Genomic DNA, 14,458 nt, shown 5'->3' with positions numbered 1-14,458 from the left:
TATATGTATTCTAACCCCACCAGCTGAAAAAAAGAAAAGCTTTTCCTGTGACTACATTTTCCCTCTCTAGCTACTCCCTACTTTTCACAGCTCACCACCTTAAATGAATTGCCTACAACTAAATGTCCTTAGTTCCTCACCTCCCATTCACTCTTCCACCTCTAATTATCTGACGTCCACTAAGATCTCCAGTATCTCACTTATTTCACTCGATAGTAAAAACTTCCACCATCATTCAACACTGCTGACTACCCCTCCTTCTGAAAACATTTCTGTTGGCTTCCATGACACCACATTCCGCTAGTTTTCTTCTTTTCTCTCCAGCCGTTCCTTCTAAGACTCCTCGTCACTCTTCTACACTCCCTCCAAGGGCAATAAAATCTTCTACCCTGTGCAGAGATATGACTAAGGTATGGCAGGTAGGGCGCATGCCCTGGGCGCTGCTGGGGGAGAGGCACTAATGAGCAGTTTCTATTGGCCATAGCAGTTTCATCATCAGTCGTGAGAGAGCATTCAGCAATTTAAAACTCATTGCCACAGGGGCTATTTTCTGTAGATAGGCCCCTGAGCCTATGACTACAATTACCAAACACAGGCTAATAACACCGAATGTACATCTCCAGCCCAGCTTCTTCTCCTGAGTGCTCAGACATCCATAGATCCTTAGACTGACCTCCCTTTACTCATCTCAGTCAACTGTCCCTTCTCCTGGTCATTCATCCAAGTCAGAAATCCATTCATATCCCTGACTGCTCACTCTCTGTCGTTCCCCATATTCAATCATTCTACAAGACTTTTCAGGCCATTATCAGCTCCCGTGGGCATTATCACAACAGCTTTCTAACCAGTTTTTTTGTCTTAGGTCTGCCATCTTCCAATCCATTCGTCACCTGGCAACAAGAGTTGTATCATAGAATTCCTCTCTCCAACGGCCCTTTTTTAATCTGAACTACTTAACTGACTAAAAATGTCCCTTTTTTTTTAACTCTCAACCTCAGTTTTTGCTGCTCCTCACCCTTCACTCTGTAATCCAGCCATATTTAACTTCTTTCAGTTATTCAGAAGTGTTCCTCCTCCCTCTGGAAACCCTGGTGGCATAGTGGTTAAGTGCTACAGCTGCTAACCAAAAGGTGGGCAGTTTGAATCCACACAGGCGCTCCTTGGAAACTCTGTGGGGTAACTCCCTTCTGTCCTATAGGGTAGCTATGAGTCAGAATCAACTCAACGGCAGTGGGTTTTCCTCTTCCCCTCCCCCTCCTGTAAATATAATATGCAGCTAAGGTCAGGGGTCTGGAGTTAGACTAAACCACTTACTGTGAGGTGGATTCTGATTCATGGCAATCCCACATATTTCAGAGTAGAGCTGTGCCCCATCGGGTTTTCAATGGCTGTGATCCCCGGAAGTAGATCACCAGGCCTTTCTTCTGAGGAGTCTCAGGGTGCATTCAAGCTGCCAACCTTTCAGTTAGTAGTTGAGCACTTAACGATTTGCACCACCCAGGGACTGCTAGGGTTCAAATCCCAGGTCTGTCATCTACCACCTCTGTGATTGTGGTTAAGTTATAGCATTTCTTTGCCTCAATTTCTTCACCTGTAAAACATGGATGACAGTTCCTTCCTTCTTGAGTTACGACAAGAAAAAAAGATCCTTGTAAATCCCTTAGAAAAGTGTTTAGTACATAAAAGTCTCTTAATAGATGTAAGTTACTTTTCTCATTATCTAAATTATTCCTATTTCAGAAGGTAGACTGAGAAATTCATCAGGTGTCTAGTATTCGTGCCAATAGAGGAAGCTGAGGCTCAGATAACTTAGCATTAGTTAAGTTTGTCTTCAGAATATGTTTTCGTTATTCATTTGATATCCATCTGGGATCCCTCTTCAGAAAATATAATGAAGTACATCCAAGACCAAATAAAGGAGGATCCAAGAAGGTATTTCTTTTCTCCATCCTGATCTTTATTCATTCCCATCTGCAGCACATCATATGCTGAGAATAAACACAACAGACTATCAGCAGTCTTCCAGGCTGAACTAACCAGAGCGGCACCTTCCCAAAGCAACCCGGAGCAGGAATGTGCTATGGTTTCAAAGGCCTTCTTTGTATGAAAACTATGAATAAACAGAGAATGTGTGTAACATCAAAGTAAACGGCTTACCCAACAAGAAACCGGGTTTGTCCTAAATAAACAATAATGATGATAACCAAAACAAAGATTATAAGAGAGGTTGACTGATTCTGTTTTATGTTTATTTACTAATATTCATGTTCCAACAGAGGAGCCCTGGTGGTGCAGTGGGTAAGCTCTTGGCTGCTAACTGAAAGATTGGTGGTTTGAACTCACCAGCCGCTCCACAAGAGAAAGACGTGGCAGCGTGCATTCATAAAGATTAAGGCTTTGGACACCCTATGGGGCAATTCTACTCTGTCCTATAGGGTCACTGTGAGTGGAAATCAACTCGATGGAAACAGGTAAATGTTCCAACATGCCAAAAGTCACTTTCCATACAATACCAACCACCTCATCCAAAACCAAAAACTAAACCCACTGCCGTGGAGTCGATTCCCACTCACAGCGACCCTATAGGACAGAGTAGAACTGCCCCATAGAGTTTCCAAGGAGTGCCTGGCAGATTCAAACTGCTGACCTTTTGGTTAGCAGCCATAGCACTTAACCACTACGCCATCAGGGTTTCCAACCACCTCATAGAGAGCTAGAATACCCAGTGTGCCCGAGGTCAATGTATTTGAACTACCAAGGACGTTCACTGCCTCCATATCCACATTGGGATTGAACACCTACGTGATTGACTCACCGGCGTGTTGATTTTACCCCACTTCCCTCAAACTCAAGCCTCAAAACATCTCTATTCTTTGCTCAATAACAGGCTATAATTTCCCTCTACTTCTGGCAAACACCTTTGAAGTCAGTGATTGGAAAATTTCAGATGTCAATCCAAAATTCAAGCCATGCTGAGGAAAATGAATGTCAGGATCATGCTGTTACTAAATTATTCCTCTTCTTTAGAAGCTGCAGCCTTCCAGCATGCCTACCTTCCAACTAAGAAATTCTCTTCCTTATTATTTTCTCTGTTCTGTAGCTTTCTAAATTTGACCAAAAAATATACAGGAGACTCTCCCCTTTCTAATTATGACAGAATTAGCAACACATCCTTCTAGAAATAGAGAAAAAAATTATATGTGCCCATCTCACGTTCTCCCTTTGGCCAAAGGTTAAATCATAATACGTATTGTTTGCCATGTGGAATTTAGAGTTGAAAAAGAAAATAAATACAGTAGAATAATAAAAGGTTTTAAAGTCTCACAGACCTACATGCAAGCTCTGTCGTTGTTGGGTGCTGTCAAATCAATTCCAACTCATGGTGACCCCATATGACAGAGTAGAACTGCCCCATAGGGCTTCCTAGCCTGTAGTCTCTACCAGAGCAGATTGCTAAGTCTTTGTCCCACGAAGCAGCTGGATGGACTCAAACCACTAACATTTCAATTAACAGCAGAGTATTTAACCATTGCACCACGAGGGCACCTTACCCAAGCTCTAAAACCAAAAAAAAAAAAAAAAACCTGTTAGCCCAGTGTAGTCAATTCCAACTTATAGCAACATTATAGGACAGAGTAGAACTGCCCTCACAGGGTTTCTAAGGAGCAGCTGGTGAATTTGAGCTGCTGACTTTTTGGTTAGCAGCTGAGCTCTTAACCACTACACCACCAGGGCTCCATTCAAGTTACTACTTACTAATTTGGGGACTTGGAGCAAGTTGGCTTAAGTCCTCTGAGCCTTCATTTTCACATATATGAAAGAGCAAATTATTACTTAACTTCCAAGGCTATCGTGAGGATTAAACCTGTGTAGATTGCCTATGATACTGCAGATACCAAAGTAGATATTTAAATCTTCAGATCAGTTTCACTTTCAATTTTTATTCAACAACTCTTAAATGTAACTTATTTTATTGTAAATTGGAAGATGGTGAGTTTGCTATTTATAATCAAAGCTGCTTTCTGGAGAGCGTTAATCTTGGTACATGAAAGCCTCTTTTGCCTGAATAAAAACAGTTTTGTTTTACAAATTTGGCAGTAACAGATAAGGAGAACCACACTGGATGTTTTTGGAGTTCTGAGGAAAATGGAAAAAAGGAGGGAGAGAGGGGATCTTGGAATAAGGAAGCAAGAAAGAGACTGAAACAGGATGAGACCAGAAGCTTCATTTCGTCAAGGCTGTGGAAGGACATTTTAAGATCAAAGCTGCCAATTGTTTTGTCTGAATCTGTTTGCACTACTACAGCAGAAAACCTTTCCTCTGTCTTCTCTCCAAATCTTCCCCAAAGTCCCTAAAGCCACAACTGTATTGCATAGTGGATCATGCGTAGAAATCAAGGAATGGGATGCATTTTATCATTAGGTGTATTGGACGGAAATAGCATGCAAGAAGCAAAAGCTTGAAGGTGGAGGAGACACTAAGGCCAGAAACAAAATAAGAAAGTCTAGCCTGACCGATGTTGGTGGGGATGTGAATTGGTACAACCACTTTGGAAACTTTACCTAGTAAAGTTTAACATATACATAATCTACATGTAAGCAATTCAAGTCCTAGGTGTATGCCCTGGAGAAACCATAGCCCATTTGTACTGGGACTCATGTACAAAAATGTTCAAGTCATTTTCATAAGAAAATGCTTGTAAATAATCAAATGGATAAAATACGGTCTGTTTATGTAATAGTACACTGTACTGCAGGAGCCCTAGTGGCACAATGGTTAAGAGTTCAGCTGCTAACCAAAAGGTCAGCAGTTCAAATCCACCAGCCACTCCTTGGAAACCCTATGGGGCAGTTCTACTCTGTCCTATAAAGTTGCTATGAGTTGGAATCGACTCATTGGCAACAGGTTACAGTATGGATTACACCTCAAGATAAAGAAAACAAAAATCCTCACAACTGGACCAATAAGCTACATCATGATAAACAGAGAAAATATTTACATTGTCAAGGATTTCGTTTTACTTAAATCCACATTCAATGCCATGAAAGCAGCAGTCAAGGAATCAAACAATGTATCACACTAGGCAAATCTGCTGTAAAAGACCTCTTTAAAGTGTTCAAAAGCAAAGATGTCACTTTGAGAACTAATGTGCACTTGACCCAAGCCATGATATTTTCAATCCCCTCATATGCAGTCAAAAGCTGGACAAAGAATAAGGAAGACTGAAAAAGAATTGATGTCTTTGGATTAGGTGTTAGCAAAGAATACTGACTATATCATGAACTACCAGAAAAACAAAAAAATTGTCTTGGAAGAAGTACAGCCAGAATGCTCCCTGGAACATACTTTAGACATGTTATCTGGAAAGACTAGTCCCTGGAGAAGGACATCATGCCTGGTAAGGTAGAGGGTCAGGGAAAAAGAGGAAGACCCTTGAGATGCATTAACACAGTGGCTGCAAAAATGGACTCAAACACAGCAACGATTGTGAGGATGGCCCAGGACAGCAAATTGTTTCCTTCTATTGTACACAGTGCTGCTATGTGTCAGAACCAACTGGATGGCACTTAACAGCAACACCATTCTGCAATAAAAAAGACACTTGAACCAAAGCGAATCAATCTCAAAACCATAATTTTGAGCAAAAGAAAATAAGTCATAGAAGACTACATACTATATATTTTCTGTGTATATAAATTACAAAACACAAAACTAAACCAAAAAAATTTTGTTTAGGGACAAACCAACCCAAAAAACAAACTCAATGCTGTTGAGTTGATTCCAGCTCCTAGCGACCCTATAGGACAGAGTAGAAGTGCTCCATAGAGCTTCCAAGGCTGTAAATCTTTACAGAAGCAGACTGCCACATCTTTCTCCTGCAGAGCAGCTGGTGGGTTTGAACCGCCAACCTTTTGGTTTGCAGCCAAGTGCTTTACACACTGTGCCACCAGGGCTCCTACATTTAGGGACAAAGACTTATGAAATAAACCTATATAGAAAAACAAGAAAGTGATTCATACAAAATATAAAAAAGTGGTTGCCTGAGGTATGGAGAAGGGATGTGATCAGAGAGCGCACATATACAATATTCTATTTCTTAAGATAAAAAAACCCATTGCCATCGAGTCGATTCTGACTCATAGCAACCCTAAAGGACAGAGTAGAACCGCCCCATAGGATTTCCAAGGAGCGGCTGGTGGGTTTGAACTGGCAACCTTTTGGTTAGCAGCCATAACTCTTAACCACTGTGCCACCGGAGCTCCATTTCTTAAGATAGGTAATGGGAATATACGGATATTTATTATTTTGTTCCACTTATATGAAATATCTAGAATACGCAAGTGTATGGAGACCAAAGCTTATTAGTGGTTACCACGGCGGGCAGAAGGGAGGGGGAAAGGGGATTTGTTGCTTAGGAGACACTGAACTTCTGTTAAGAGTAATGGAAAAATTTGGAACCAGATAATGGATGGGTTCACAGCATGATGAACATAATTAATGTCACTAGATTATACATGTGAAGAATGTTGAAATGGCAAATATTTTGTTACATATATATTTGTTGTTGTTGCTGTTAGTTGCCAGTGAGTCGACTTCAACTCATGGTGACTCCATGTGTTACAGCCTAGAACTGCTCTATAGGGTTTTCTTGGCTGCAATCTTAATGGAAGCAGATCACCAGGCTTTTCTTACTTGGCACTACTGGGTGGGTTTGAACCACCAACCTTTAGGTTAGCAGTCGAATGCAAAGCTTTTGTACCACCCAGGGGCCTTTCACACATATGTTTGCTGTAATAAAAGTTGCTTTGTCTTCTAGATGGTGCCCGGCCACAACCGATGACTGCCCTGACAGGGAGCACAGCAGAGAACCCCTGAGGGAGCAGGAGAACAGTGGGATGCAGACCCCAAACTCTCATAAAAAGACCAGACTTAATGGTCCGACTGAGCCTAGAAGAATCCCAGTGGTCATGGTCCCCAAACCTTCTGTTGGCCCAGGACAGGAACCATTCCCGAAGACAACTCATCAGACATGGAAGGGACTGGACAATGGGTTGGAGAGAGATGCTGATGAAGAGTGAGCTACTTGTATCAGGTGGACACCTGAGACTGTGTTGGCATCTCCTGTCTGGAGGGGAGATGGGAGGGTAGAGAGGGTTAGAAACTGGCAAAACGGTCATGAAACGAGAGACTAGAAGGAGGGAGTGAGCTGACTCATTAGGGGGAGAGTAAGTGAGAGTATGTAGTAAGATGTATATAAGCTTATACGTGACAGACTGACTTGATTTGTAAACTTTCACTTAAAGCACAATAAAAATTATTTTAAAAAAAAAGTTGTTTTGTCTTTAAACTATATATATATGTTACTCACATTTATATATATATATATATGAAATATTTTACAATTTCAAAATAAAAGCATTTGTACATGGGCTGACACTGTGGCAGTCCTAAAGGGATCATCATAAGTAGTCATGACCAAGGCCCTGAGTTTTAGCACCCATCCAGGGACACACAGTAAGGTCCTGGGTCCCTGTAGGTCACAGAGTGGAAAATGAAGCATAAAGATATTTTGTCTACTTGGGATCTAATTGTCATCACCGCCCTGTCCCCAAGTTAAAGAATACCTATTCTCTTCAAGTCTACATAGAACACTTAAAAAAAATTCGGCTGCATATTAGACCACAAGTAAATTCTCCACAAATACCAAAAGATCAGTATCCCATAAATTAGGATTTCTGACAACAATTCACAAATTAGAAATAAATTAAATCAATGTAATTAGGTACCTGGAACGTATAGGAGAGGACATTGCCACTCAGTCGGTAGAAATCTCTCCCGTCTCCACTAAACACCTTTCTGCACTGACCACCAAAACTTTTTGTGTTGATGACTCGGTTCCTAAACTTGCCAGTGAGTGCATTGTAACTGTCAAAAAAAAAGAAGACGAAGAAGAAGAAAGGAAGAAAAGGCAGTTAGAAACCAGAAATAGCACTTGCTGGAAAAGGCATCATTAGAGAACTTTAGAAATTCTTGAAATGCATTACAGTTAAGCATTTTATTTGAGAGAGCTTAAATAAAGAAAACAGCATCCTAATGCACACTGTACATTATCCAACTTTGCCTGTATGTTATAATAGCTAGTACTAATAGCTGAGGAAATCCAACATCCTTTCAGCCTAAGAACATATTTAGGAAGCACACAGCCCTGTTGTATCTATGGCAACAGCTGCTTTTGAACTGAATCTACAGATAAAACTGTACAATTAAGGCTACTCTTGAGAAGAGAAGGCTCTCTACAACGCATTTAAACTAATTGCTTCCTGGCATGCTGAATGATATATTCTTAGAGTAACTTTATCCTGTATCTCTGTTAATAAATTTTAAGATATTATAGAAAAAGTAGTATCTACCCATTGCTTTAAAACGGATTCTTTTAAAGCCTTGGAAACTTTATTTGGGTCAGATGACCGCTAAATGTTCCTCAGAATTCTTTTTGAAAAGAAAAACACAGGATTTTCCCAACTTCACTTGGAAATGAAAGTTTCCAGGTGGTTTGGGCAATCGTTTTTCATTCTCTTACAACACACCATTTCCCTGCTCTTTCTCTCTCTCTCTGCTATCACCCTCTCGTCTCTTCATTAGTAAGAAGTCCCACATTAGTGAATCAGGCCCTTCTCTCTCTCTTTCCCTTTACCCCGGTTATGGATTGAACTGTGTTCTGAAATATGTGTTGGACAAACTCTAACCCCTACACCTGTGGATATAATACTGTTTGGGAATAGGGTTTTCTTTGTTATGTTAATGAGGTTGTGTGAGTATAACCAAACAAAACTAAAATCGTTGTGATTCCAACTCATAGCGACCCTATAGGACAGACTAGAACTGCCCCATAAGGTTTCCAAGGAGGGGCTGGTGGATTCGAACTGCTGACCTTTTGGTTAGCAGCCGAGCTCTTAAGCATTTCCCCACCAGGGCTCCATATCTGTGTAGGGTGTGCCCTAAACCTAATCACTTCTGAGTTATAAAAAGGAGCAAATTAGACACTAATTGGGGAAAGTAGATGCCACATGAAGGTCACCAAGGGCTCAAGGAACACCAGGGCTCTGGAAGCTAAAACAAGGATCTTCCTGCAGAGGCAACAGAGAGAGGGCATATATAGCCAGTGCCTTGAATTCAGACTTCTAGCCTCCTAAACTTGGGAAAATGTATTTTCCTTTTTTAAAGCTACCCACTTGAGGGGGCCAAGATGGCGGACTAGGTAGACGCTACCTCGGATCCCTCTTGCAACAAAGACTCGGAAAAACAAGTGAATCGATCACAAAGATAACAATCTACGAACCCTGAACAACAAACACAGATTTAGAGATGGAGTACGAACAAATACGGGGAGGCAGCGACTGTTTTCAGAGCCTGGAGCCAGCGTCCCAGTCAGGTAACCTTGGCACCAAGCTTAGGTCTGGGCCCAGGGGAGCTGAACTCAGAATCTTCTGACGGAGCAAACAAGGGGCACAGCCCTACCCCCCTGAACTGACCCCGCTAGGGGGCCCAGCCAGTCCGCGTGGGCGGCGTGGCGACGCGGCTAGTGGGAGAAGTCCCCGGGAGGCAGTGACTGGTTTTGGAGCCAGGAGTGCAGCATTCCAGCTGGGGAACCTTGGCGCCAGACTTTTGACTGGGCACTGTCACAGCGCAAGCACGGGGTGCAGCCCTACTCCCCTGAACTAACCCCAGGAGGGGGCCCAGCCGGTCCGCGGAGGCGGCGCGGTGACACGGCTGGCCGGACGAGAAGTCCCCGAGGCAGCGACTGATTTTGGAGCCAGGAGTGCAGCATCCCAGCAGGGGAACCTTGACATTGGGCTTTGGACTGGCAGCGGAGGATCTGACCACGGCTTCAGCGGGCCAGACCCTCGGGGGCAATCTCCACACAGCCAGCACACATAGGCGACATGCCCCTCGGGAATCTCAGATAAAATAGTCATTCCAAGCAAGATAAGCAACTTTGGCTATATTCCGAGGTGCTACTCTCCTATTTCTCTGAGCCCTCCCCCACCCTTCCCAGGCGGCTTCATTAACATTGGAATTTCCTGAGCCAGAGGGAGAACGGCTCCGGCTCCGCGGCGGCTTTGCTTTTCCCCCCCTTTTTTTTTTCTTTTTTGGTCTTTTCCTAACCCATTCTTCCGGCCTGAGAGAAGGAACCACAAAAAACCCAGGGACGAAAAATCCATCCCTAATTGGACTAAAAACACAGAACCAGCTACAGCCAAGCATATATGATCCAAATCTCGGACTTTCATCCTTACAGGGAACAAGGTGGCAGTTATAATCCAAAGGCAGTTCTGATAGGGATCTGACTGCATTTTTTTTTTAACGGATTTTCTGGAAAAACAAGTTTCCCAGGTCTGATATCTCTGCGTATTCAACAGAGCCCTAACTGACCCACAACACGGAACTGAGGGCTGAAGCTCCCCCCAGACCACCTAGCCTCTTGCCTTAGGGGTCTAAGGAGGGTGACATCTACCAATCAGTAGAGGTACTTGCATTGGGGGCCTAAGGTACAGCTGCAGTGCCCTCCCACAAAGGTGCTATAGGAATAGAGACACACCTACCTCACTGACACTTGGGGGAAGCCTGTCAGCATCCTGATCCCCCTGGAGGGTGAACCCCAGCTGCTAATAGAATCTGGTGCACACAACTATCACCACTGCTTCTCGAGATGGATAGGTGTTAGGCTGCAGCACACACTTGATGACCCAAAATCAGATTCTACTCAAGAATAGTGAGTAGACTCAGGCATATATATCTGGCAACAGCCCAAACCAGCTGGTAATAGGTCATAAGTAAGTCAAGGGCTACAACAAACAAGACAGCACAATCTAGTAGCCCATCCACGTATATTGAAAGAAAACAAAACAAGATAAGACTCAGTGAGCAATTATAGAATAAACCACTTTTTTTTTTTTTTTATATCTTAGTGATGGCTCGGAGACAGCAGTCAATATCAAACCACATAAAGAAGCAGACCATGACAGCTTCTACAACCCCCCAAACAAAAGAATCAAAATCTTTCCCAAATGAAGATACAATCCTGGAATTATCAGATACAGAACATAAAAAACTAATTTACAGAATGCTTCAAGACATCACAAATGAAATAAGGCAAACTGCAGAAAAAGCCAAGGAACACACTGATAAAACAGTTGAAGAACTCAAAAAGATTATTCAAGAACATAGTGGAAAAATTAATAAGTTGCAAGAATCCATAGAGAGACAGCATGTAGAAATCCAAAAGATTAACAATAAAATTACAGAATTAGACAACGCAATAGGAAGTCAGAGGAGCAGACTTGAGCAATTAGAATGCAGACTGGGACATCTGGAGGACCAGGGAATTAACACCAACATAGCTGGAAAAAAATCAGATAAAAGAATTTAAAAAAATGAAGAAACCCTAAGAATCATGTGGGACTCTATCAAGAAGGATAACTTGTGTGTGATTGGAGTCCCAGAACAGGGAAGGAGGACAGAAAACACAGAGAAAACAGTTGAAGATCTGCTGACAGAAAACTTCCTGACATCATGAAAGACAAAAGGATATCTATCCAAGATGCTCATCGAACCCCATTTAAGATTGATCCAAAAAGAAAAACACCAAGACATATTATCATCAAACTTGCCAAAACCAAAGATAAAGAGAAAATTTTAAAAGCAGCCAGGGAGAAAAGAAAGGTCTCCTTCAAGGGAGAATCAATAAGAATAAGTTCAGACTACTCAGCAGAAACCGTGCAGGCAAGAAGGCAATGGGATGACATATACAGAGCACTGAAGGAGAAAAACTGCCAGCCAAGGATCATATATCCAGCAAAACTCTCTCTGAAATATGAAGGCGAAATTAAGATATTTACAGATAAACACAAGCTTAGAGAATTCGCAAAAACCAAACCAAAGCTACAAGAAATACTAAAGGATATTGTTTGGTCAGAAAACCAATAATATCAGATACCAGCATAACACAAGGTCACAAAACAGAACATCCTGATATCAACTCAAATAGGGAAATCACAAAAACAAATTAAGATTAATTAAAAAAAAATGCTCATAACAGGGAATCATTGAAGTCAATATGTAAAAGATCACAATAATCAAAAAGAGGGACTAAATACAGGTGGCATAGAACTGCCATATGGAGAGTGATACAAGGCGATATAGAACCATACAAGTTAGGTTTTTACTTAGAAAAATAGGGGTAAATATTAAGGTAACCACAAAGAGGTATAACAACTCCATAACTCAAGATAAAAGCCAAGAAAAACGTAACGACTCAACAAACATAAAGTCAAACACTATGAAAATGAGGATCTCACAATTTACTAAGAAAAACGTCTCAGCACAAAAAAGTAAGTGGAAAAATGAAATTGTCAACAACACACATAAAAAGGCATCAAAATGACAACACTAAACACTTATTTATCTGTAATTACGCTGAATGTAAATGGACTAAATGCACCAATAAAGAGACAGAGAGTCTCGGACTGGATAAAGAAACACGATCCGTCTATGTGCTGCCTACAAGAGACACACCTTAGACTTAGAGACACAAACAAACTAAAACTCAAAGGATGGAAAAAATATAACAAGCAAACAATAAGCAAAAAAGAAGAGGAGTAGCAATATTAATTTCTGACAAAATAGACTTTAGACTTAAATCCACCACAAAGGATAAAGAAGGACACTACATAATGATAAAAGGGACAATTGATCAGGAAGACATAACCATATTAAATATTTATGCACCCAATGACAGAGCTGCAAGATACATAAATCAAATTTTAACAGAACTGAAAAGTGAGATAGACACCTCCGCAATTATAGTAGGAGACTTCAACACACCACTTTCGGAGAAGGACAGGACATCCAGTAAGAAGCTCAATAGAGAAACGGAAGATCTAATTACAACAATCAACCAACTTGACCTCATTGACTTATACAGAACTCTCCACCCAACTGCTGCAAAATATACTTTTTTTTCTAGCGCACATGGAACATTCTCTAGAATAGACCACATATTAGGTCATAAAACAAACTTTTGCAGAATCCAAAACATCGAAATATTACAAAGCATCTTCTCAGACCACAAGGCAATAAAACTAGAAATCAATAACAGAAAAACTAGGGAAAAGAAATCAAATACTTGGAAACTGAACAATACCCTCCTGAAAAAAGACTGGGTTATAGAAGACATCAAGGAGGGAATAAGGAAATTCATAGAATGCAACAAGAATGAAAATACTTCCTATCAAAACCTCTGGGACACAGCAAAAGCAGTGCTCAGAGGCCAATTTATATCGATAAATGCACACATACAAAAAGAAGAAAGAGCCAAAATCAGAGAACTGTCCCTACAACTTGAACAAATAGAAACTGAGCAACAAAAGAATCCATCAGGCACCAGAAGAAAACAAATAATAAAAATTAGAGCTGAACTAAATGAATTAGAGAACAGAAAAACAATTGAAAGAATTAACAAAGCCAAAAGCTGGTTCTTTGAAAAAATTAACAAAATTGATAAACCATTGGCTAGACTGACTAAAGAAATACAGGAAAGGAAACAAATAACCCGAATAAGAAACGAGAAGGGCCACATCACAACAGACCCAACTGAAATTAAAAGAATCATATCAGATTATTATGAAAAATTGTACTCTAACAAATTTGCAAACCTAGAAGAAATGGATGAATTCCTGGAAAAACACTACCTACCTAAACTAACACATTCAGAAGTAGAACAACTAAATAGACCCATAACAAAAAAAGAGATTGAAACGGTAATCAAAAAACTCCCAACAAAAAAAAGCCCTGGCCCGGACGGCTTCACTGCAGAGTTCTACCACACTTTCAGAGAAGAGTTAACACCACTACTACTAAAGGTATTTCAAAGCATAGAAAATGACGGAATACTACCCAACTCATTCTATGAAGCCACCATCTCCCTGATACCAAAACCAGGTAAAGACATTACAAAAAAAGAAAATTACACACCTATATCCCTCATGAACATAGATGCAAAAATCCTCAACAAAATTCTAGCCAATAGAATTCAACAACATATCAAAAAAATAATTCACCACAATCAAGTGGGATTTATACCAGGTATGCAATTTATGCAAGGCTGGTTTAATATCAGAAAAACCATTAATGTAATCCACCACATAAATAAAACAAAAGACAAAAACCACATGATCTTATCAATTGATGCAGAAAAGGCATTTGGCAAAGTCCAACACCCATTTATGATAAAAACTCTCACCAAAATAGGAATTGAAGGAAAATTCCTCAACATAACAAAGGGCATCTATGCAAAGCCAACAGCCAACATCACTCTAAATGGAGAGAACCTGAAAGCATTTCCCTTGAGAATGGGAACCAGACAAGGATGCCCTTTATCACCGCTCTTATTCGACAT

The 14,458-nt window shown here is 40.9% G+C and overlaps 1 protein-coding gene across 1 annotated transcript in view; it reads right to left on the bottom strand.

Annotated features, from left to right (window-relative positions):
- C7 (complement C7) overlaps positions 1-14,458 on the bottom strand; it is a 94,294-nt gene that overhangs the window by 64,479 nt on the left and 15,357 nt on the right. The window contains exon 6 of the mRNA XM_049862925.1: positions 7,788-7,926. Coding sequence (XP_049718882.1) covers positions 7,788-7,926 — 139 coding nt within the window. The remainder of the gene's footprint in view (positions 1-7,787; positions 7,927-14,458) is intronic.

Source organism: Elephas maximus, chromosome 2, assembly GCF_024166365.1.
Source record: "Elephas maximus indicus isolate mEleMax1 chromosome 2, mEleMax1 primary haplotype, whole genome shotgun sequence".
NCBI lineage: Eukaryota > Metazoa > Chordata > Mammalia > Proboscidea > Elephantidae > Elephas > Elephas maximus.
Note: the sequence above shows the minus strand (reverse complement) of the source record. Positions and strands in the feature narration are given on the sequence as shown.